The 26,229-nt window shown below is 35.3% G+C and overlaps 1 protein-coding gene across 1 annotated transcript in view; it reads left to right on the forward strand.

The window, feature by feature from the left end:
• Nucleotides 1-25,342, forward strand: part of PRMT3 (protein arginine methyltransferase 3) — a 143,740-nt gene extending 118,398 nt beyond the window's left edge. Inside the window, 3 exon segments of the mRNA XM_030331855.1 lie at nt 7,950-8,000; nt 8,196-8,283; nt 21,840-25,342. Of these exon segments, the coding sequence (XP_030187715.1) occupies nt 7,950-8,000; nt 8,196-8,283; nt 21,840-21,949 (249 nt within the window). The 3' untranslated portion in view covers nt 21,950-25,342.
• Nucleotides 25,343-26,229: the final 887 nt, after the last annotated feature.

Genomic DNA, 26,229 nt, shown 5'->3' on the forward strand with positions numbered 1-26,229 from the left:
TCCCCCTCTCTTTGTCCCTCCCCCACTTGCGTGCTCGCTGTCTCAAAAATAAATAAATATTTTTCAAAAAGATAAAAGGGGTGCCTGGGTGGCTCAGCTGGTTAAGCATCCGACTTTAACTCAGGTCATGATCTGGCGGTTTGTGGGCTCGAGCCCCACGTTGGGCAGGCTGGAGCCTGCTTCGGATTCTGTGTCTCCCACTCTCTCTCTCTCTCTCAAAAATAAACATTAAAAAAAAAAGATTAAAAAAAAGAATGAATCTGAAATTTAAAAAATTTCAGATGAACAGATAAAAAGAGGGAAAGACAGTTTGTCCCAGACAACCTGTACTAACCTATACTAAGGAGATATGAATAGGTATTCAGGCAAACAGAGAACGACCCCGATGGAAGGCCAGTATATAGGAAAAAATAAAGATTAACAAAAATGGTAAATACGCACATACCAGTAGTTCCACTGTTAGGTGTATACCCAACAACAGTTAATACATATGTTCACCAAAAGACATAGTCATAAGAGAATGTTCGTAGCACTACTCATAAAAGCCCCAACTTAAAATTACTTAGTGCCTGTCAATCGTAGACTGGATAAATAAACTGTATAGTCACATATGCCTTACAGCCATATAACAGTTTAAGTAATACACAACAGTATAAATGAATCTAAAAAAGCAACAAGGAAAGTAGCCAGTGACCAGCACTACCTGGTGTATGATTCCATTTATGCTGAAGTATATAATCAGGAAAATGAATCTGTGTTCTTAAAAATCAGTATAGTAGTGAGGTAACAAGTGTTGGTGAGGGTGTAGAGAAAAGGAAACCCTTGTGCACTTTTGGTGGAAATGTAAATTAGTATAGCCACTATGGAAAACAGTTATGGAGGTACCTCAGAAAATTAAAAATAGAACTAACAGGCACCTGTGTGTCTTAGTTAAGCATCTGACTCTTGATTTTGGCTCAGGTCATGATCTTAACTTCAGGTTCATTGGTTAAGGTGCTGGCAGCGCAGGGCCTGCTTGGCATTCTGTCTCCCTCTCTCTTTGCCCCTCCACTGCTTGCTCTCTATTTCTTTCTCAAAATGAATAAAAAACAAAAACTTTAAAAGAAAATAGAATGAGCATATGATCCAGCAATCCCACTTCTGAATATCTGTCCAAAGGAAATGAAAACAGGATCTCAAGGAGATAGATGCACTACCATATTTTTTGCAGTGTTATTCACACCAGCCAAACTATGGGAGCAACCTAAGTGTCCATCGATAGATGAATGGATAAAAAAGATTTGGGGTGTGTGTGTGTGTCCACACATAATGGACTATATTATTCAGCCATAAAATGAAGGAAATCTTGCCATTTTCAACAACATGGATACTCCTTGAGGGAACTACACTAAGAGAAAGAAGTCAGACAAAGACAAGCTGCATGCTATCATTTATATGTGCAATCTAAAAAAAACTAAATGCATAAGGGACGCCTGGGTGGCTCAGCCGGTTAAGCGTCTGACTTGGGCTCAGGTCATGATCTCGTGGTTCTTGGGTTCGAGCCCCCCACCAGTCTTTGTGCTGACAGCTCAGAGCCTGGAACCTGCTTGGGATTCTGTGTCTCCCTGTCTCTCTCCCCCTTCCCTGCTCGTTCTCTCTTTTCTCCCTCTCTTCCTCTCTCTCTTTCAAAAATAGACATTAAAAAAGTAAAACAAAAGCTTTTTAAAAATGAAAATGTTAATAAATGTCAGTGAGTTTCGAGTGTACAAAACAGTATCTTGTGTTTATAGCTAGGAAGAAATGTAGAGCAGTTAGGACATGTCAAATATCAATTTATGAAATGTCAGAGGTAAAGTACTTTTATTCTAGGCTCTAAAGAGGTGATCCCTTCTGCCCCCTAAAATCACTTTAATAAGCAAGTTTGAAATTACAAGGGAAGCAGACTAAGTAAATTTAAAAGAAATTTCAGTTATAATCTGGGACTATTTTATATAGATCAAAAATTAATTACATTAAGGTTTTCAGTAAAGGTACCTTTTTAAAAATATTTTTAGACCTATCGTCTGTTTTGCTACTTCCCATATTGCTTGGTCTATTTCTAAACTCTACTCAATTTGGCAGTATCCCTTGAGAGTTATATGGCACTTAATGTGTATTGTTCCCTAGAGGAATCATGAAAGAAAAGAAAGATGCAAATTTTCTCTTGGGATAAAATAGAAAATTAATTGAAGAAGAAAGAGTCCATAATTTAAGCTATAGTTAATATTGTGATAAAATCATAATGTATAATTTTCGTATTGATTGATTACATCTTCTTCGTTTAATTACCAGTTATTACTAGCAGTGTTTGTAGTCTTTATGCAGCAGCTTGCATGGTTTATGTTTGTATTTTCATCTCATTTGTATACACTAATGTAAGCTGTGTAATCATTCTTAGGCATTATCTTCTTACTCTTTCTTTACTTGTTTCAGACTCATCATCAGTAGGCTTTTGAGTTCTGTATTAAGATTTTGAAAGAAATACTCCAACAAAAAATGAATTGTATTTTTGTCATAGTGATTCTGCTGCATGGATTACAAACACTCTATCTCCATGCTTGGATAAACTCCATCAAAAGCACATTATCCTCCTACTTCTGTGGCCAGCTGCCTAATTGTATCTGCTGTAACCACACGCTGTTGGAACATGATACCAATGAAGAACAGAAATGATAAATTACTCCCTGCAGGTGATAGTGATAATGATAATTTTTAATTTCCTTCTTCCTCATAAGGTCTAGTCTGGTCTTATTTCATTGGCTGCCATCCTGTTACATACACACGATACGTTTTCTTTAAAGAAATACTCACTACACAAAAATATATGAGAAAATAATTTATTTTTATTCCAAGTCATTGTTCTTCAAACGAGCATGTGTAAAATGAACTGCATCTACCTTTGTGTATATAGGATAAACAAACAAAATGTAGCTTAAAACAGATTTTTAAATATTCAGTTTACAAATATTGTCAGTTCTTTTCTTCCTTTTTGTGAAACCCACAAAGAAGAACAAAGAACTCATTTTGAAAAACCGTATTCTAATGCTTAGGAATGTTTAAGATGCACAACAAAGCTATCTGCCTGAATTATTTTCGTGTATATACTTCAAATGAAATGTGGAGGATTCCCACCAAATTACAAATGTGATCAAACTGCCCAGAAGTTTACCGTATGTGCATGTATTTTCCTTTTATTCTGTTTACTTCTATTATAATCCTTCTTGTTGTTAATTAGCACAGATTCTCCTATCTCTCAGTCTAAGGACGTTTTAACTAAAATTTTTCTGACAGTGGTACAATTCAGTGAAATTTTATTTATTTAACTGTGACCTTGTCTCCGAGGATTAACCCAACTCCTACAGATATTTTATTTTAATGCTTATTTTTCCCCTCAGCAGCTCCCTTTGCTCCTGACAAGATATACATGTGGAACAAAAGAGAAATTTATTCTGTGCTCAGGCCTTATAACCTATCTGATCTTTTTCAAGCACGTGTCAAGCTGTGCTCCAGTTATTTATTACCATTGCCTATTAGTCATCATTTTCAATTTCCTGTGGTTGTTGTTTATTCTTACATTTGAATGACTTTAACAGAGAGAGTGTAAGTTCATTGAAATTAACATTTGAAAGACCTAGAGATAGTCTGTCAAAGTGCTGGTAACAAGGTAGTGAAACTAATTGAAAAATAGTGTGGCGTGTTTACGTTCTGCAGCAAAATAAATAACTTTGTCTCCAAGTCAGCTGACGTATTTGATTGGTTATAATGGCTTTGCAGAAATAAAAACACTAATCATGGTTCAGTTGGGTTTTAGGACTGTGATTTAAGTTTAAGATTTTTTTCCTCTTTTTTCTAATACCTATTTTAATTATTAAGGAGCACTTATACAGTGGCGGGGGGGGGGAGTGGGGGGACATGGTGGTAGAGGGAGCCCTTTCCCTTTATTTAAGTGGCATTCTATTTGAGGGTTAACACCCATTTTAAAACCAGAAATTCCCTTTGGTTTTTTCAGAGCAAGAATTTTCTACTTGCTCAGTTAGGGGAATGTTCAAAGCCTGATGAGTAGATAGATTATTTGCACATAATTTTTTATCATAAGTGAATTTCTTCCTAACTTCTCATGGTTCTGCTTAATGTATGCTATGAAACTGATTTTAATACTGCCCTCCACCAGACATCATTAGGAAGGTAAATCTGCTTGAGGAGTTGAAGAAACTCCATTTCAAAGGGAACTGTAAGCTAGATGTGATTTCAGATCTATCTTTGTCATAGATCCCTGCCAAATTCTCAAAACCAAAATGAATTTATGCTTTTCATTTTTATTTATTCATCTTGAGACATAAAACCTGTTTTCTTGTTACCCCAAACTATGTAGTATCTCTTTCACTGTATTTTTGGGGGGTTAGGGGAAAGTTAGTTTCTTTTTTGATTTTGGACTAAATTTCATAGGTAGTGCAGTTTGGGGATTGGAAGACAGTTCTAAAGTATCTTTGTATTCACAAATATTTTGACTTTTTAATTTCACTGTAAAGTCATGCATCAACCTCTTCTCTTTGTTATGACCTATAGTGTATTGTAATTGCAATTGTTCTACCATAATAATATTGCCAGTCTGTCTTTTTACCAGAGTTAAGTATAGGATGTTTTACTTTGTGTGTTTTATACATTTCAGACTTAGGTCACATTTTCTGATCATGTATATTGTTATTATTATAGAAATGTTATTGTATTGTAATTGGGGAAATTGTCTTTATTTTCAAATTCATGTAGTTCCTGTTACGTTATTAGATACTGCTGTAGCCCTGGGAGTGCAGATATGAGTAGTTTTTGGTTGTTCATAAGGGAACTGATACAAAGGTAATAGTTGAATTGAGTGCATCTTCATGCAGTACTGTAGACCATTTAGCTCAAAAATGATTTATTATTATCACAGAAGCTGTTTATTTTTTTTGGGGGGAATGTAAATTATAGATAAGGATTAAGAATATGAACTTCCCAAATCTGTCATCCACTTTCAGTAGCTTGGTGAATATCTTTTCAGACATGTACATATATACTCACGTTTGTATAACATATAATAAGTGCCCATAATACATGTACTATTCTTTTTACCTAATATCCAACTCGATAAATATTTACCTACAAGATTACTTTTGATGGACAAAATGTTATTCCATGATATGAAAGTATTATGATTTATTAACTGGTGACCTGTTATTGAAAATTTAGGCTAAAATTGGCCTCTTGTGGCTAAATCTTTGCAAGCATACTTGATAATTTCCATGGAATTTTTTTTTAAGTTTAGATTTACTGAGTCAGTGAGTATATGCATTTGATTGAGTCTACAACACATACATACACAACAGAAAAGTCCACAAATCTTAAATGTAGTTTGAAAAAATTGAACAAAGTGAATGCCTACCATGTATCCAGCACTCAGCTGGAGAAACAGAATATTACTAGCAGCCGGGAGCCCTCCATCTGAGTCTTTCCAGTTTCTATTGCTGTTGCAAGGGCGACTACTATCCTGACTTACAACACTGTAAGTTAGTCATACTATTTTTGAATTTTCTATATATGGATAGAATCATATATTTTGTGTCTGACTTCTTTTTAATGCAAATGTCTTGCCTTTTAATATGTATTGCTAACTGAGTTCTCTCTAGAAAGGTTATTTCAGTTTGTTCTCCCAGTATGAATGCTACTTTCCCCATTTACTGTGGATATTATTAAAGATTTGTTTTCCTCATCATTATCAAAGAAAACTGTATCTGGTTGTTTTGTTTTGTTTTTAATTTTTTTTAACATTTATTTATTTTTGAGACAGAGAGAGACAGAGCATGAATGGGGGAGGGTCAGAGAGAGAGGGAGACACAGAATCTGAAACAGGCTCCAGGCTCTAAGTGGTCACCACAGAGCCCGACACGGGGCTTGAACTCACGGACCGCAAGATCATGACCTGAACTGAAGTCGGACGCTTAACCGACTGAGCCACCCAGGTGCCCCTGTATCTGGTTGTTTTAATTTACTTTTTTTTCTAAGTAGGTCAAATATTTTTTATATATGCTTTATTATTTGATTTTTCTTTTATAAATTTCCTGCTTTGTCTTAATTTTTGACATATTCTTACTAATTTTGTAGTAGCTTAATGTACAAAGGACAGTGACTCTTTGTAATATATATTGCAAATGTTCTCAGATTTATTCAGCTTTTAATTTTTACACTAAAATTTTATTTTTTTATTGAAGTATAATTAACATAAAGTGTCATATTAGTTTTGGGGGTACAACATAATGGTTCAACAATGCTATACATTACTCAGTGCTCGCTGTGATAAATGTAGCTACCATTTGTCACCATAGAACATTGTTACAATATTATTGACTATATCTTCTATGCTCTACTTTTCATCTCCATGACTTATTTATTTTATACTGGAAGTTTGTACCTCTTGATCCCTTTATCTGTTTCACCCACCTCCTCCCACCTCTCCTGCAACAACTGCCAGTTTATTCTCTGTATTTAATAGTCTGGGTTGTTTTGTTTGTCTGTTTTTTAGATTCTACATATAAGTGAAATCATGTGGTGTTTGTGTTTCTTTTGTGTATTTTGATTCCCTCTTGGTATCTAAAATATAATGAACCTCAGCATTGAATAGTGAGCTGGTTTTGGACCCAGTTCATATTAACCTTACAGACCAATAAATTAACTTCACATTCTCAACAAAAGCAGCAGGATACACAAATTATCTTTATAGTGATTTTTTAGTAATCAGTGTCCTGTTTTTAACACTTTATAAGCTTTTTTTAATGCCGGTTTTAAAAATAGATTATGCTAGGTCTATTAGTGAAAGAAAAACAAATGGTATCACTTAAATTTTAAATAAAAAGAAATGAAAAATATATATTTATCTGAATAATCATCTTTTAGAGACCTCTTTATACTATTGCAGTAACCCTTAGAGTTATTTCAGAGGTTCTCCTTTGGGTATATGCTTAAACATAAGTTTTACTTGAATACTATTACATGTTTTATCATCAGAAAAAAAAGTGACATTTAAAAATTCCATTGATTTCATCATAAAAATAGTCATAGTACTTTAAGATTGGATGCACAAGATCGGAAGAAATTAAATGAGATCTTTGTATAAAAGAGTATGTTTAAATTACGTTTATTGCTGTGTAACAAACCACCCTAAAACTGAGTGCCTTGACATCACAGTCATTTGGATTTATTTGTGTATGATTCTGCAATCTAGACTGTACTTATCTACTATTTCTTCTGCCGGTCCCTCCTCGGGTCCCTCCTGCTGCTGCAGTTGTCTGGTTTGACTGGAGCGAACAGGGTCCAAGATGGCTCAACTTGTTCAGCAGCCTCCTTGGGACAGTGGGTCAGCTAGGGGCCGATTGAGCCTTCTTCCTTCGTGTAATCTCTCACCTTTCAGTAGTCTACCACAGTCATTTCTCTAATCAAACATGTGTTGATTATTTGATTAGCCTTGTTGCCCTTCTTATTATATTGTTTCTGTGGGGAAAAGTCAAATTACGTTACTTTATTTTTACATGTAACTTCTTTTACGGGAAGAATAGTGACCTATCATAAGTTTAAGAAGTATCTAAGTTCAAAGAAGTATCTTTGAAATGGATTCTTTTGCTAAGTTTGTTTTGTTTTGTTTGTTTTTAAGAGTATGTGAACGGAGGAGGGGACAGAGTGGGAGAGAGAATCTCAAGCAGGCTCCACGCTCAGTGAGGAGCCTAACACAGGGCTCATTCCCGCTACCCTGGGATCACAACCTGAGCTGAAATTAAGGGTCGGACAGTCAACCAACTGAGCCACCCAGGCTCCCCTCTTTTTGCCAAGTCTTAAAAGACTGAATAATTATTATGTCATGTAATTAGTTTAATAATTATTTATATTTCTTTTCTTAAAAACAGGCAATTGCTGGCTACTTCGATATATATTTTGAGAAGAATTGTCACAGGAGGGTAAGTATCCTGAGTTTTCTCGTAAGAATTAATTATGTGAAATACATTTATTTTATTTTTGTGCCCCCAGGTGTTTGATCATAAGCATTTTGATGTTGTAAGCAATTGGAGCTTGTATTTGATGTCGTAGATTAATGTACCATGATATTAAAAATCTTGTACTTCATCAGATACTTTTGAACTCTACCAATGCAGGTTGTGTTCTCCACGGGCCCCCAGAGTGCCAAAACACACTGGAAACAAACAGTATTTCTACTGGAAAAGCCATTTTCAGTGAAAGCAGGTGAGAAGTAATAGTAAAAGGGGAGAAATGTCTTATTCATTTTGAAGTTAACAATATCCCTTCATTCCGCACAATTTTTTGTGTGCCCACTGTGTTTAAGTAACAACAGATCTAAGATGTTCTCAGAGCTACATGAATTTTAGATGGCATGTTATTTCATTAAAGTAGTAATTTAAAGAAAACTCTTATTTAAATCTAGTTCCCACCATTTAAAATGTATGTGACTTACTCTGTGGCTTTTGAGTACCACAAATCATTCAGAAAACGTTTCTTTAAGCAATAAGTAGTATTTCCTAAGTTGCAACTATAACTAAAAATATTTTCGTTTCCAAAGTGACTAAAGAGAAGTATCACCAACAGAGGTGAAGTATAAATTAAAAAGAATGCCATTCAGTAGTTATTGTATTCAATATATATGCTTAGAATGCTCTCCACTGTCATCACCTGCTCAAATCTTAAAGTGTTCGAGGACTGGTCCAATTCTACATTCTTTGTTTTACACCTCATTGATTTTTCACTTAGATGAGCACCTATAGTTCTGATACACCTACACCCTTAACTCCACAAGTTCGAATTTGATTATAGAATCTTTTTTTATATTTAAATTACTCATTACATATAAGTTGTCCTGTCCCACTTTCACTGAAACCTTCCTGACTATCTTCTTCCTTCGTGTACAGAGCTGAATGTACAACTGAATGTACAACTAACTGTACATACAGAGCTGTACATACAGAGCTGAATGTACAACTAACTTTGATGAAAAGATACTCAACATCACTAGTAACTCAGGAGAGGCCAGGTAAAACTATGTAAAAGACTGTGTTTTAAACATCACTCCAGGAAAAAACACATAAAATTTAACAATGCTGAGTGCTGACAATAATGCAGCCAAATGGAACTTTTAAACTCTTCAGCTGATAGTCATGATTGGTACAACTTTAGAGAACAGTTTGCTGCCATCAAGTATAGATGTATAAGTATCCATCACTACAGCCAGTTTTCTTCCCTAGGCATGTGTTCTGAAGGGTCTCCCCCACAACCTGTGTACAAGTATCTTGACAACAGTATGGTTTGTAGAAGTGAACAGTTGGAGGCAACCTTAATGTCCATTAACTGAAGATAAATATGGTAGTTACATACAATAAAATCTCTGTAATAAATCATATATGCGTGTCTGTCAGAAGCAACTTTAAACAAAAGAAGTTGCAGGATTCTTACAATGCACTGTTTATATGGAGCTTGAAAACATGTGAAACAATTATACATACACACACATAGTAAAAGTAAGAAGCAACACTTAAAAATGATAACTACGGAATTCAGTGAGTGGTCACTTCTGGGGAAAGGTAGAAGTAGGATCAGGGAAGGCTATAAAGAGGGTTCGGTGCCATATATCTGAATCATTCCTTTTAGAAATTGAGGGAACTGTGGGAGGATGGTAAGATTTGGCAAAGCCGAGTGTTGGGTCCCGGGTGGTCATTATATTGTTCTCTGTATGTTTAAAATACAATTTCGTAAAATTCATTTCTAGCTTTGATTTCATTGTTGATGCATAAATTGAATTTAGTAGATGCAAATAAACACTATTAGAGTAAAGCAGCACCTTGTTGCCCTGTTTTCACTTTAAGATCGCAATGATATGGAATTAACACCTTGATAGTATCATTTTCTCTTTCTCCAAAAAGCTTGAACACAGCAAAGCAAGTGAAGCAAGCACAAATGAAATTTTATTGCATTTTCTTTTTGTTTGGTTGGTTGGTTTTTATATACCTTTGGTATTTGGATGATATTTGGAAACTTGAAAATGTTGCTTTCTTCTTTACTGTAACCATTTTATTGTTTCAGTGCTAGAATTGTATTATTTTTTTTTTAAGTTTATTTATTCATTTTGAGAGAGAGAGCACAAGTGGGAACGGGGCAGAGAGATTCCCAAGGAGGCGTCACACTGCCAGCACAGAATCCAACGTGGGGCTCAAACCCCCAAACTGTGAGATCATGACCCGAGCTGAAACCAAGAGTTGGACTCTTAACTGACTGAGCCACCTGGGAACCCCTTAATGCTACAATTTTAAATACAGTACTAATTCATTCATGTTTTAATCTTAGAGGAGATTTTTTTTTTTTTTTCAATGTTTGTTTTATTTTTGGGACAGAGAGAGACAGAGCATGAACGGGGGAGGGGCAGAGTGAGAGGGAGACACAGAATCGGAAACAGGCTCCAGGCTCCGAGCCATCAGCCCGGAGCCTGACGCGGGGCTCGAACTCACGGACCGCGAGATCGTGACCTGGCTGAAGTCGGACGCTTAACCGACTGCGCCACCCAGGCGCCCCTCTTAGAGGAGATTTAAGATAATATTTTCATTTTCTCCTACCTAATTATAACAAAATATTATTTGATGTCTAGTGAAATTTTGAAATCCTAACTACGCTTTACCTAGTAATCCTTAGACTAATTGTTTCAGCTGTTTTAGAATACTATGAAGGAGGTGTGTGATTTTAATGTTTCCTTCTGGCACCATCTACATTCTATATTTCTTTCACTGCTATTGTATATGTACTTGTATTTAAATAAATAGTAAGGCCAATACATCAAAAATATTAGAATCCCCTTTTAAAGTACAACCAGGAAAGTCTTGAAAGGGAAATTTCAAAGTAAGGAAAATGTGGTCATTTCAGCTATGGAAGTATAAAGGAAGAATTATACAAAGAAATATAACACTTTTTTTTTTTCTTTAAACCCTGCTGAGCCTCTGGTGGTAGTACTAAATGAATAGAAGCTGGAAGTTGCAGGGCCAAGTACTAAAAAGGACACATTAATCAGAAAAAGAGCTCCAGAAATCTACACATGATGTCCCCTTCTGTTTTGGATGAGTAAGATGTATATGTGTAGGATTAAATGCCTGAGTTTAGGCAGAACATCTGGGGCAGCTGTGAACCAGACAGTTCCCAAAGTTTACAGGAGGCTGTTTAGGGTTTTGACTTTCAACCAGCAAGAGTGGGGAGTCCATAGCTTCATAGTGGAAATAAACTGTCCTAGAATAAAGGCTAACCTGCATGCTCCTTAACAAAGCTTAAAAACAAGCCTTAAAAGAAAAAAACTGGACCCAAGTGACTTTAATGGCAACAAAGGAAAACAAAAAACTCAGACATTGCACAACATGAAATTCATCATGGCAAAAACTTTTCATCAGTGACTTTTCATCAATCAGAAAGACTTTGTTTTCTCATTTTTTTAATTTGGTAAAAGATAATTGACTATTTAAAGCAAAAATAATGTACTATGGGTTTCAAAACATAGACTGAGGCACATGGGTGGCTCATTCGAGCATTCAGTTCTTGATTTCAGCTCAGGTCATGATCCCAGGATCGTGGGATCAAGCCCCACATCAGGCTCTGCGCTGAGCATGGAGCCTGCTTAAGATTCTCATTCTTTTTCTGTCTCTCTCTTCCTCCCTCTCCCTCTGCCCCTCTCCCCCCTCTTGCTTTATTTCTAAAAAAAAAATAATTTTAAAAACATGGAGACATAAAATGTATGGCAGTGATCAAAGACATTAATGAGAAAATGGAAATACATTAAGTTCCTACATGGTACATGAAGCAATTTAATGGTAAATTATGATAAATTAAATATGTACATTGTAAATGCCAGAAGAACAGATTGAAAATTTAAATTAAGCCACAAAATATAGCTAATAAGCTAGTAGTGAAGATAAAATGGAATTTTGAGAAAAAAGAAGATACAAACATAACGAGGTGGACCAATAAAAAACAAATGGTATGATGGTAGACTTAAATTCCAACATTAATAACTATATTAAAAATGAATGGTCTGCACACCCACACAATGGAATATTTTGAGTGCTAAAAAGAAATAAACTATCAAGTTATGAAATGATATGGAGGAATCTTAAATGCATATCACTAAGTGAAAGGAGCTAATCCGCAAAGGCTACCTACTGTGTGATTCCACCTATAGGACGTTTTGAAAAAAGCAAAACCACGGAGACAGTGAAAAGAACAGTGGTCACTGGGGACAAGGGATACAAATGAGTAGAGCACAGAGGATTTTTATGGCACTGAAAATAAGCTCTTTCACTGAATGCAACTTCAATACCAGAATGCATGGAACAGCTACTTGACATCTCTGAAAAGTAAATAATAGCAGATAAATTGGAGAAGACCAGAATTCAAAGAACCCCAAAGTGGTGGTAAATATATGATTTATTTGCTTCCAGTATCCCCCAGTCTGGACTCCAGACAGCCTGAAACCCAAAAGGAGGGCATTAGCACAGAAAGAACTCCCAACAGAGCCCTCTAACTCTAACTTAAGGAATGGGGAAAGGGTCTTCTAATTAATGCTCAGAGAGAATGGAGGAAATTCCTTTTTCTTTTCTATTTCTCTCTGTTCTCTCATACACCAACCCCCAGTTAACCCCACAGTAGTAGCAAAAGTAACAGTGGCAGCAATGGGGACCCAAAGACAACTTAAACTGTGGGGAACAGTAGGTAAATGAGTGCATATGGCTGTGCCCCATTAAATTTTATTTACAAAAACAGGAGGCCAGCCTCAAATCCATCTCCAGGTATAGATTGCTTCATTGCAAATTCTTCCAACCCTTAAAATAGAAATAATACCAATTCTACACAATGTCTTCCAGAAAGTAGAAGAGAACTAAATTTATGAGGGCCTTGATACCAAAAACTAGATAAAAATTGTACAAGAAAATTAAACTACAGAACAGTGTCTCTCATGAATATAGATGCACAAATTTTAAACAAAATGCAAATTGAATCCAGCAATATATTTAAAAAAAAAAAAAACAGCACACTATGACCAAGTGGGATTTGGTCCAGGAATACAAGACTGATTTAATAATTTAATATATTTTTTTAATACTTTAGAATCTTTTAATGCAGTCAACCATGCTAACCATCTAAAGAAGAAAAACCATATGGTCACATCAGTGGATGCAAAAAAAGCATTTGACAAAATTCAGTATCTATTCATGATAAATACTCATACTAGAAATAAAAAGAGAACTTGCTGAACCTGATAAAAGGTGTCCACACAAAGTCCACAGCTAGCATCATACTGACTGGAGCAAGACTGAATATTTTCCCTCTGTTTGGGATAGGGCAAGAATGTTCACTCTCATCACTCCTATTCTCTTATTTTGGAGGTCTTAGCCAGTGCAATAAGGAAGGAAAAAATTAAAAGCCCTTGGAAGGGAAGAAATTGAAGTGTCATTATTTACAGATAACATGATTGTATACACAGAAAATTCCAAGGAATCTCCAAAAAAACCTACCAGAATTAGTAAGTGAATTTAGCTTGGTAGAAATTGATAGGCTGATTCTAAAATTTGTGTGCAAATCCAAAAGACCTAGAGTAGCCAAGCAATTTTCCAAAAATCATATTGGAATCCTTACACTATGTGATTTCTAAACTTATTAAAAAGTTATATTAAGCCAGACAGTAATGTATTATACTATAGATAGACGTAAACATTGATGTAACAAATAGAGAACCCAGAAATAGACCCACTTTTGTATAGTTAATTATATTTTTCCAAAGAGTCAGTGTAATTCAACGGGAAAATGATAATCTTTTCAAGAAGTGCTTAGAACTAAATATTTGTATAGGAAAAAAAATCTCATTGCTTACCTTATATAAAAACCAACTCTCTCTCTCTTTCATGGGTCATAAACCTAAATATAAAAGTGTAAAACTGCCAGATTTCTAGAGATAACATAATCTTTGAGACTTGGAGTAGGCAAAAGTTCGCAAAGATGAGATAATGGTAAAACTCATTGAACTGCACATGTAAAATATGCACATTTTACTGTTTGTAAATTATGCCTTACTAAAGTTAATAATTAAACAAAAACCCTCACTGGATTGTCAATATCTCCAGGATAATATCCAAATTCCCTATCATGGCCCTTTACAATCTGACCATTTTTCATCACTTCCAGCCCTACTCTGTTACAGCCCCACATAATAAACACATCATATGCTCCAGCTCATATGGTTTTAGACACATTGCTCATTTTTTAGCTAGTTTTCCTTTCTTAGTCCTTGTCTTTGTCTAAGATAGTCTACCTAGAAAGCTGTTTTGACCTCTTTCACTTGATAAATTTCAATTTTCTCTTTATTGCCCAGCTTAGTTTTGTAAATCTTTACTCACTATCCTCAGAAAATTAATTGCTGTCTTTGTTCTGCTAGATCATTTCATGCATACATCTGTATTATCACATCTCAGTGTGCTGTGATAAAGGGTTCTAACAGAAGATGAGTTGTTTGTCTTTCTCCATTTTGATCTGATGTAGTATTTCCCATATTGTAAATATTCTGCAAAATATACAAATAAGTATAGTAATATGCAGTGTCATTGAAATTTAATTTCCTCTAATCACCTTGGTGATATCATGCCAAAGGCATTTACTAACTTTTATTTGGTGGTCCCATTTTGTCAACTCTGATGTTCTTAAAAATTTCATCATACTGTTGCCCTTGAATAGACTGGTGTTCATATTTGCCTTGGCATGACTGAAGAGTTCTCTATAGTTGGGTTTAGTTAAACTAAAAGTAGTTTTTGACTCATTATTCTGCTGTAAAATTATTAGATAAAATTAAATAAAGCCAAGAGTCTAATCAGAATGATTTACTATATATGTAAATCTTATCTTAGTGTCCAAAAAGTAATATAATATTTTTAAAATAAAAACATTATAAATATTCCTATAGAATTATGCTGCCTAGATTGGGGGTGGGGGAGGGTGGATGTCTTCAGTAATGGTAAATCTCATTCAGTAAATATTTTCAGTAAATGGTAAATGGTAATGGTAATTCTACCCTTCAGGGTAGTCTTGATATTTAGAAAGCAAGAAAAAGCATTGTGAATAGGGAATTTCTTAGATTAAGAATTGTACATTTGGCCAAAAGCAAAATGGAACATAAAGTAATGAGCCTAATTTGTTTTATTTTGTTGTGTTTGTTTTTATTTTTGTTTTTTGTTTTATTTACAACCTAGATTTAAAAATAATTCAGAAAAAAAATGTTCTCAACATTTGAGCCCTTCCAGCATTCTGGGAGTAACAAACCAGCCTCCCAGAATAAATACTTCTAACACTTAGCTTTAAATTTTAAATTCACCATGTTTTTCCTCTTTGCTTTAATGTGCAGTTTTATTGTGCATTAAATGTACAATACTTGTACATTTCACTGCCAATGATGGCACTGTTTACTTTTAAAATCCAGATATTTTTCATGTAATTTGGCTTTGAAAACATGACTAAAATCAGTCTATTTATTTTTCTTTCTTTATATGTATCTAGTAAGCTTGATGATAGAAAAATCCATTTATTTTTTTCTTTCATTCTTTACCTCTAAGCTTTAATAGTGATAATAATGATTTTTAAGTTTTTCTCCTTTCTGGGGAAATGAAATTTCATTGCTCTAGAAGAAATTAATTTTAAAAAAACACAAGAACAGAATTGAAATGAAATCAATTTTGTTCCTTACTGAACGCAACACTGCTTTGTGGTTCTAATAGCCGTCTGCCGATGATAAAAACAAGGTGATACAGCTCAGCTTCACAGAGTGTCCTTTCCAGCTCTCACCACAGTATGCACGCTTAACAACATCAGTCATTTTATATCTATTTGACACTGATAAATGACTACGATCTATTCTCGTATTACAGCCACTGTCTTGGCACTTTTGTCAGGCCTAAACAATTGAAGGGAGTTCAGCAGTGTGAATTATGTATTTATTACCGTGACCCTTCGTGCTATTTAATTAACTTAAATAAGTGCTGTTTGCACCCTCATTTTGAAATTAAGATTCTTAGAGAAATAGTTGTTTTGCTTGTATTTCATTTTAAGACATTAAAATTACCATATCAGCTTATAAGGCAGTTACTGTTAAGAATTTTTAATTATTCAGATGTTTTGTTTAATATTGATGCTTAAATTTTTTTGTGAAAATGTAACGAAGGTATCCATTACTAGTTTATTTTGACTTATGCTAGATTTCTGAATTAAATGAAACAGCAGGACATGCAGTAAAAAGAAATAATTGCAGCAATACCTCATATATATCAACAAAACCACTCACAAGAATGCACAAAGGATTTTTTTGTGTGTGGTGATTAAGCATTTGAAATAATTGAGATAATACCCTTCATCACTGATAATCGCTGAAATGCAAAACAAAGCAGGCAGATTCTGGGGGTTGTTTATCTAAATAACAAAAATATTTTTATTGTTTTCTTTCACTCATTTTTTATTTGGTTTCTTTTTTTTTTTTTTAACGTTTATTTATTTTTGAAAGATAGAGCATGAGCAGGGGAGGGGCAGGGAGAGAGGAAGACACAGAATCTGAAGCAGGCTCCAGGCTCTGACCTGTCAACATAGAGCCCGACGCAGGGTTTGAACTCACAAACTATGAGATCACGACCTGGGCCAAAGTTGGACACTTAGCTGACTGAGCCACCCAGGTTCCCCTTTTGTTTGGTTTCTCGTAACACCTAGAGTTGATAAAGATGGCAGGAATGTAAAACTGGAATATACTTTATACCTTTTATGAAGGTTTTCCATTTCTGATCATTCTTCCTAAGGAATCAAATCAAAATTCACTTTAAGTATTTGTGATTCAAAGAAGTGAAAGTAATAGTGTTTTAAGTTGCTTTTCTTTCTTTAGAGTATCTTATTTTATAGAATTTTGTTTTTACTTTTATGTAATCAAATCTTCAAACTTTTCCTTTTCATTTCTGACTGACTTCTTATTGAAAAAGATTGTATTACTGTATTTACTGTGTACTAAATTGCGTTAATGGATCTTTTGGTTTCTCTACTATATTCCATTTATCTATGAGTCGCTTTATTCCTAAGTCACCACAGTTGTTAAACAGTTTTATTCTATAATTCACATATAATAAAAATTCACATATCTTTGTTGTATACCTTGATGAGTTCTGACAAATGTAGGCACCATTTGTCTAATCAAGATAAAGAGTATTTACGTCAATACAAAAGGTTTCTTCCTTGATCCCCTGTGTGGTTAGTCATCCCAGCTCCAATCCCCAGACCAAGACAACCATTTATCTGCTTTCTGTCACTATGTATTAGTATTATTACTACTACTAAGGTATTAGTATTCTTTTAGAATTTTACAATCAAAGTAGTTCTGCAGAATGTACTCCAGCTTGTTAGCATATTTGAGCTACGTCTGTGTATCAGTAGTTTGTTCCTTTTTATTCTCAAATAGTATTCCTTTATATGGCAGCACCACAGTTTACTTACACATTCACCTGCTACTAGACTTTGGATTGTTTCCAGTTAGGAAACATTATGAATTATGAATGAATGAAGTTCATTATGAATGAAGTTGCTACAAACATTCATATAAAAGTATTTCTTCATGTGGACAGAGGTTTTCATTTCTTTTGGGTAAATACCTAGAAGTGGAATCATTGGGTCTTAATGGTAAATATATGTTTAACTTTATAAAAAAACTAGCAAATGTTTTCAAAATCACTCATTATTCAGCAGTCCTACTACCGTTGTGATTTCAGCTGCTCCCCATCCTTGTTAGCACTTGTAGGAAAGGTCAGTCATTTTAACTGAAGTCATTCTGTTGTCTGTGGAGCAATAGCTGTACTTCTAATTAGCATTTGCCTGGTGGCTGACAATGTTGAGCGTCTTTTCATACGTTTATTGGTCATTTGTATATTTTGTGGGTGTGAGGTTTCTGTGAAAATGTTTTGCTGCATTCTTAATCGGGTGTTTGTCAACTTGCTGAATTAAAAGAATCTTTATATATGTGGGTACAAATTCTTTGTCGTATATATGTGTTGCTAATATTTTATCCCAATCCCTGGCATGTCTTGTCATTGTCTTAACATCTTTTGAAGTTTGTACTTTTGTGTCCTAATTAAGAAATCTTTGCTACCCTAAGTCTTTCTTACATGTTTCTTCTAAAACTGTTACAGTTTTGCCTTGTACATTTAGGTCTAGAATGTATCTCCTGTTAATTTTAAGAGTCATAGTTCATCTTTTCCCAAACGTATATTAGGTTATTTCATCATCATTTCGTGAAAAGTCTGTCCTCTTCCAATTTAAACACTGGCTCCTTAGTCAGAAATTAATTGACCATACATATATATGACTATTTTTGAGCTCTGTTTTGTTCCATTGGTTTGTGTCTATCTTTATGGCCGTTAGACACTGTCTTTATAAGATGATATAAGAGCTCTCACTTTGTTGTGTTTTTTTTCAAAATTGTTCTCACTATTCTAGATCCTTTAAATTTCCATATACATTTTAAAATCTAGTTGTTAAGTTCTACACAAAAAACCTGCCAGGATTTTGATTGGAATTGTGTTGAATCTATAGATTACTTTGAGGAGAACTCACATCTTCACAGTATTTTGTCTTTCATCCACAAGCAAAATGTGTCTCTCCATTTATAGTTGACTCTTGAACAGTGTGGCCAACTCCCCCATACAGTTGAAAATCTGCATATAACTTCTGACTCCCCAGAGTCTCAACTACTGATAGCCTCCTGTTGACCAAAAGCCGTTCCAAAAACATAAACAGCCAATTAATACTTTTTTGTATATGTATTATATACTGTATTCTTACAATAAAGTAAGCTAGATAAAAGAACATGTTAAGAAAATCACAAGAAAATGCATTTACAGTACTGTACTATATTTATTTTTAAAAGATCCACATGTAAGTGGACCTGTGCAGTTCAAACTTGTTTTGTTCAAGGGTCAACTGTAAAGTGATCATCTTTAGCACTATTTTATAGTTTTATGTGACTAAATAGTACACATATGTTACATTTATCTTTAAGTATGATATGCTTTTTTTGATGCTATTGTAAATGCTCTTGTGGGTTTTTATTTCAGTTTCTAATTCTGCATTGCTAGCATATAGAAATGTGATTTTTTTTGTATTAACCTTATATCCTAAGATTGCTAAACCATCTTACAGTTCTAGTAGCTTTTTTTGCATATTAGGATCTTCTTTTTTTTTTTTTTTAATTTTTTTTTTCAACGTTTATTTATTTTTGGGACAGAGAGAGACAGAGCATGAACGGGTGAGGGGCAGAGAGAGAGGGAGACACAGAATCGGAAACAGGCTCCAGGCTCTGAGCCATCAGCCCAGAGCCCGACGCGGGGCTCGAACTCACGGACCGCGAGATCGTGACCTGGCTGAAGTCGGACGCTTAACCGACTGCGCCACCCAGGCGCCCCTTTTTTTTAATTTTTTAAAAATGTTTATTTATTTTTGAGAGACAAAGCACAATCGGGGGTGGGGTGGGGGAGGTTGCAGAGAGAGAGAGAGGGAGACACAGAATCTGAAGCAGGCTCCAGGCTCTGAGCTGTCAGCCCAGAGTCCGATGCAGGGCTCAAACCCCCAAGCCATGAGATGGTGACCTGAGCTGAAGTCGGACGCTCAACTGACTGAGCCACCCAGGCATCCCGCACATTAGGATTTTCTGTAAGATCATGTGTTCTGCAAATAAAGACTGTTTCGCTTCTTTTGTTTTTTCTCCAATCTATATCCTTTTTTTATTCCTCCCCCCGCACCTTAATACCTTCACTAGTACATCCAATAGAATACTGATTAGAGGTGGTCAGAATGATCATCCTTACCGCAGTCCCAGTCTTAGGAAGAAAGCAGTCAGTCCTTCACCATTAAGAATGATATTACCAGGAGTTTCTTATAGATTCCCTTTATCAACTTGAAGAAGATTCCTTCTATTGCTAGCTTGCTGAAAGTTATTACAAATTAATGTTGTCAGATGGTTTTTCTATATTTTATGAGACAGTAATATGATTTTTCTCTTTTGTTCAAAGGATGTTTGAATCTTTGTTTATGAGGGATATTTAGCTGTAATGTAATGAATTTATCTTGTTTCAATATCAGGGTAGTACTGCCTCCCAAGGTGTGTTGAGGAGTATTCCCTCCTTTCTTTTTTGTAAGAATTTATGTAACTTGTTATTATTTTTCCTTAAACATTTGATAGAATTCACCAGTGAAGACCTCTATGCTTGTTTTCTTTGCTTTCTAATGTGAACATTTAAAGCTATAAATTTTTCCTCTAAGCACTATTTGAGCTGTAGGTCACATATTTTTGTATTTTGTGATTCATTATTCAGATTAAATGCTGCCTAATTTTCCTTCTGATTTTTATTTTGATTTATGGAATATTTAGAAGTCTGTTGTTTTAATTCCTAAATGTTTAGGATTATTCAAGTATTTTTTATGTTTAAATGTATTAAAATTTGTTTTATGACCCAGCATGTATAGATGTAATCGATCTTGGTTCTGTAATGTCAGCCAGGTCAAGTTGGTTAATAGGGTGTTAAGTCTTCCATATACTTTCTGGTTTTCTGTGTAGTGTTACTGCAATGTTATTGCAATTATTGGAAAAGGAGAGGTGAAATTTCCAGTGATAATTATGGATTATCACTTTCTTCCTATGGTTCTGTCAGCTCTGCATCATGCATTTTGAAGCTCTGTAATCATACATACATAAAAGTTTCTTATGTCTCAGTTATGAATTGAACACATCATTTTTAAATGTGTCTCTTTATCTCTGGTTATATTTTTTTTTCCTGAAGTCATCTTTGTCTAAGATTAATACTTCTATTTAAAACTCTTTGTGACGGGGCGCCTGGGTGGCGCAGTCGGTTAAGCGTCCGACTTCAACCAGGTCACGATCTCGCGGTCCGTGAGTTCGAGCCCCGCGTCGGGCTCTGGGCTGATGGCTCAGAGCCTGGAGCCTGTTTCCGATTCTGTGTCTCCCTCTCTCTCTGCCCCTCACCCGTTCATGCTCTGTCTCTCTCTGTCCCAAAAATAAATTAAAAACGTTGAAAAAAAATTAAAAAAAAAAAAACTCTTTGTGATTAATGTTTATATAGAATATCTTTCTCCTTCCTTTAGTTTGACCCTGTCTTTCTATTTAAAGTATATTGAACACATTTCCATATAATGTTATTATGCGTGATATATTTAATTCTGTCATTTGTTAATTTGTTTTCTATCTATCCCCTCTGTCATTTATTCCTCTTTTCCTTCTTGCATTTTTTTTTTGATTGAATACTCTCTATTATTTCATTTTATCTAAACCCTTGCCTGATTAACTATACGTGTTGGGTTTGTTTTTGTAATTGTTGCTCTAGAGTTCCAGCATGCATCTGTAGCTTACCACAGACTGCCATCAAACATTATTACACAATTTCATTTATAGTTTAAGACTCTTTCAGTATGATACTGTCATTTACACCCTCCAATCCTTTGAGCTATTATTATAAAAATTTCACTTCCCCAAATATTGCTGTACCTGTATTGTAGATCTACCTTGTTAAAAAATTAAACATAAAATTGCCCTAAAAATTAAATGTTAATTTTTTTTAAATAATGAAACATCTCACAACAACAACAAAAAAAGAAGTACCAGGTATACATTATTACTTTTCTGCTAGATTGTATCCCTTGAATTCTCAAACACATATTTTGCCTTTCTTTTATAGGTGAAGCCTTGAAAGGAAAGATCACAGTCCACAAGAATAAGAAAGATCCACGTTCTCTCATTGTGACCCTCACATTGAATAATTCAACTCAAACTTACGGTCTCCAGTGAAAAGCCCACAAAAGCACAACTAACTTGCGGTTTTTATTATGGAGGGTGGGACATGGGTGGGGGGTGGAGAGAGGGGCTTTGTGTGAGCATGTGGATGATCCTTCCCTAATGATTCTCCTCAGTACCAGAAACACATGGTAGGAATCTAATATAATTCAGCTGAGGGGAACCAACTGATCCTAGTGGACTGCCTACATAATCACAGTCTTAGGAGTCTGGTCAGCAAGATTTTACTAGATATAACCCCTACATTGAGTTTAGCTGCATTGAAGATCATTTAAATAGGCCTAAATTTGGAACAGAGATATTCTTTTGTTGTTTTTAATGTTTCTTACTATAAATTTTAAACACTAGTTACTGATTATTTGGATAATGTTTTACACAAATGTTGTACACAAGCTATTATACATTTTATTGCAGATTTCTGCTCTGAGGAGTAGTTTTTAATTGTATTATTTAAAAGAATATCAGCAAGTGGAACGGACCAAAATATGGAAAAGAGCGTCACACAAATCACATTTAAAGGATAGCTTAGTTGATTATCCTCTAGTTCTGAACTTCTCATTTTGTAGCTGCTTTCCTCTTTGCAAACACACAGTTTTCTAGTGCTGCCCAGGAAGTCTAATTTCAGTACATTTATCCTAGGTTTCATGTATGTTTTCAAAGGTTGGGAAGAATAAGTACTTATTTACTAATATATCTTTTTCAAACTAGATTTATGTGCAAAGTTAAACATGTAACTGTTAATATACTTCTGTCACTCTGTACAACTGTGTCACTTACAGCTGTTTACACAGTTTGAAGTGCAGAGTAGAAAACATTCAATAGAATGTATACAATAACTGCCAGCATTATAAAATGATATTTTAACATACTAAAGCCTTTTATACAATCAGAAACATTTAAAACAAGTCTTAAAGGAATCATCCTTAAGAAAACAGGGATTTAAGGACAGCTGGGTCACAGTTTCTTTTCAGTTCAAAAGCTGATTCTTTTTCAAAATAAGGCACACACAAGGCAGCATAGCATAGTGTTGAGAATCATGAGCTCTGGAGTCAGTGCCTAGGTTCAAGCTTTGGTGCCCGCTCTTACTTGCTGTGTAATCTCAGTCATGTTCCTAACCTCTCTCCCCCACTATAACGTGCCAGTTCATGAGTTAATACATTTCAACTACTTTGATCAGTGTGTGGCACACAGAAGACAGTAAATGCTGGGTGGTAGTATCATAACTATGCAGTCAAGGATCCCTTCCGTGGAATATGTGGTGTCTACATTAGATTAGGAACTGTCACTTCAATGCTACCCTTAAGTACATGAATGCATGGGAAGATTTCAGCAAAACTTAATGTTTAATATAGCAAAAACTATCAAAAAGTTGTCTTTTGGTGTTTATTAGAGAATTGGAGTTCTAGCAATGGGAGAATTAACACCTTCAGATGATGTATTTCAGACCATACATAGTCTCTTAAGTCTTGCTTCTTACATAAGCATGATTTCTGTTTTCACTGGGTTAAACAAGCCAGCTTGTTTTCACCATTTGAATTCAGAACATTACTGGAAATGTGTGGTGCTAATAGTATAGTTCAAAGTACTTCAAATTTTGTCCAGAATGGCCTCATGTAGAAATTTGAGTGTGTTGGGGTGATGAAAGTAAGGAAGCCCCCACAAGATTTAATGGATGTTTAAAGTAACCAAAAACCATCTATTTTTTTTTTGCTTTGTTTTTCTTTCTTGTAAGTGAATAACCATTTTTTTTTAAGTATTTCTTAACAATGATTTTTTTTTTTTTCCAAAACTCTTGTTTGTTTTACATGGGATTTTCATCCAGTGGCTCTCTTCAGTTTCTCCCGGTTATAAATAGCCCAACCACAGTTGGTAGTTCTCTGTTCTTTTCAGTTTCCATTTTCATGGTAGAACCTTTTAATGTATGTAGCTAAACATTTTATGAGAATACGAGAGTCCAAATATTAGCTCTTTGATTGGAATTTCAGCTGTCAAACTACTTTGAAAAATAAGTACTTCATATTCTTTAACAATGATAAATACAGTGTCCTTTCATGCTGTGGCAGCTGCACATTTATGAATAGCAAACTACTTTGTTGCAAAGATTTTATTTCAATTAAGAAGATACATTTTTCCTCCTATTTTTCATTGTGAAAATTAACATTGTTATGTTGTAATGTGTGGGGTTCATCCAAATATAATCATCATCTCTATTCAGTGGAACAGTATTTTCTGAACAAGCATTTGGAAGGACCGTTTCAACAAAACAACTCTTGAGGGCGTACAGCATTGCACAAAGTGGTCCAAGAAGTAGCCCCAACTGCTAAGAACACACTTTAAAATAAATTAGGGAGCTGTCATTTCACTTTGAAATAATCCTCCTACAGAGTTAATTGCTTTCTTACCACTTAATCTGGATTAACCTGGTGGTCCACCTGTGTCTTTCAGCATTCTACCTTTCTCACTTTTTAAAATGAAATATCTAAAACGTATTGTGTGAAGTAAAGGACTTGAGATCAGCCCATACCGATCTCACCAATCATACTATCAAGTGAAGCAAGTATGCTAACAGTACTGCTAAGAATATTCAATAGGAGAGATTAAAACAGTATGATACGGATGATACATTACTTAGCTGCTGCTAGCCATGCCAGAAATGATCACTTGGGCTACTGGGCTGTAGCACACACCCAAAACAGCTAGGGATTCAGATTTTTCTGTGGAGAATATCCCCAAAACATATTAAGCATGCAATACTGTCATGGAGTTTGAATCTGTGATGAAAGGCAAGGTCAATGAGATAGCTGAGGTCAAGCATTGCCTGCCGTAGGATTAGCAAACTATAGCCTGGGGCCAAATCCACCCCATTGCCCAGTTTGATAAAGTTTTATTGGAGCAGAGATAGCTAATACTGAAGGCAGAATATTTCTTCACAAGATTCATTAATGGCCATGGCAGAGAATATACACCCAATAGAGCACATTACAAAGACTACAGTGTTTACAAACATGGAGCTAAGCAACTAGATGTACTTCATTTATGAGACTTAGAGGACTAACCAAGACTTACCCTAATTAAAAAAAAAAATTGTGTGTGTATTTACATACTTGAGACTGGTGTCTGGAATTGTAACAGTTGTAATTGTGCAAAGGGAATCCATACACTAAAACTTTATAGCTGATAATCAATTTTATTTAGAAAATTTTAATAAGACCAGAAAAGGGTACAGAAGAACTTTTCAAAGTTAGAGATGGATGAACCCCGCCCACAGCTACAAACTCAACTAATAAAGAAAGACTTTTATGAATCTCACTAACCTCTGGGTTTTTAAGAGGGCTCTGGATCCAAAACCAGCTGCCGACATTAGGAGAGACAGTTGGGAAAATTGCTTTATATCAGCACTTTTCAACATGCCTTAGCGTCTTCCTTGCTGGGTTCTCACCGTAGAATGTGGTGTTCCTAGTTCCCATGCACTAGGCCCCGTGGGAAGGTGTGTAAAGTCCCTGCCCACCTATCAAATGAGACCATGTTGCCTTGGAGGTACATGTATTTTTAATGATTTTGTGTGTCTTTCCTTGCTATAAAGTTAGGGTGAACTTTTCCAAGCAGAATGATGAATGAGCAAAGTACTTTAAGTGTCTTAGCAATTCACTTGTCCTTTCCAATAAAGTTTTGGGTGCAAAAAAAGTGTGTGGGGGGGTGCCTGGGTGGCTCAGTTGGTTAAGCATCCGACTTCAGCTCAGGTCATGATCTCTCGATTCCTGGGTTTGAGCCCCATGTCGGGCTCTGTGCTGACAGCTTGGAGCTTGGAGCCTGCTTCAGATTCTGTGTCTCCCTCTCTGTCTGCACCTCCCCTGCTCATACTCTGTCTCTCTCTCAAAAATAAAATATTTTTTTTAAAAAGCCTACAAAATAAACGGTTTTCATATATTGCCGCAACACCTTGGCTGATGTGAAATGGTTAGCCTTCATTTATCTCTAGAGTGTAGCTAAATATATACAAAAATTGTCTATCATTGAGTTCATTGTAATTGTTTAAAATGAAAACAACTGGGGCGCCTGGGTGGCGCAGTCGGTTAAGCGTCCGACTTCAGCCAGGTCACGATCTCGCGGTCCGTGAGTTTGAGCCCCGCGTCAGGCTCTGGGCTGATGGCTCAGAGCCTGGAGCCTGTTTCCGATTCTGTGTCTCCCTCTCTCTCTGCCCCTCCCCCGTTCATGCTCTGTCTCTCTCTGTCCCAAAAATAAATAAACGTTGAAAAAAATAAAATAAAATGAAA

This window comes from Lynx canadensis, chromosome D1, assembly GCF_007474595.2.
Source record: "Lynx canadensis isolate LIC74 chromosome D1, mLynCan4.pri.v2, whole genome shotgun sequence".
Classification (NCBI taxonomy): domain Eukaryota; kingdom Metazoa; phylum Chordata; class Mammalia; order Carnivora; family Felidae; genus Lynx; species Lynx canadensis.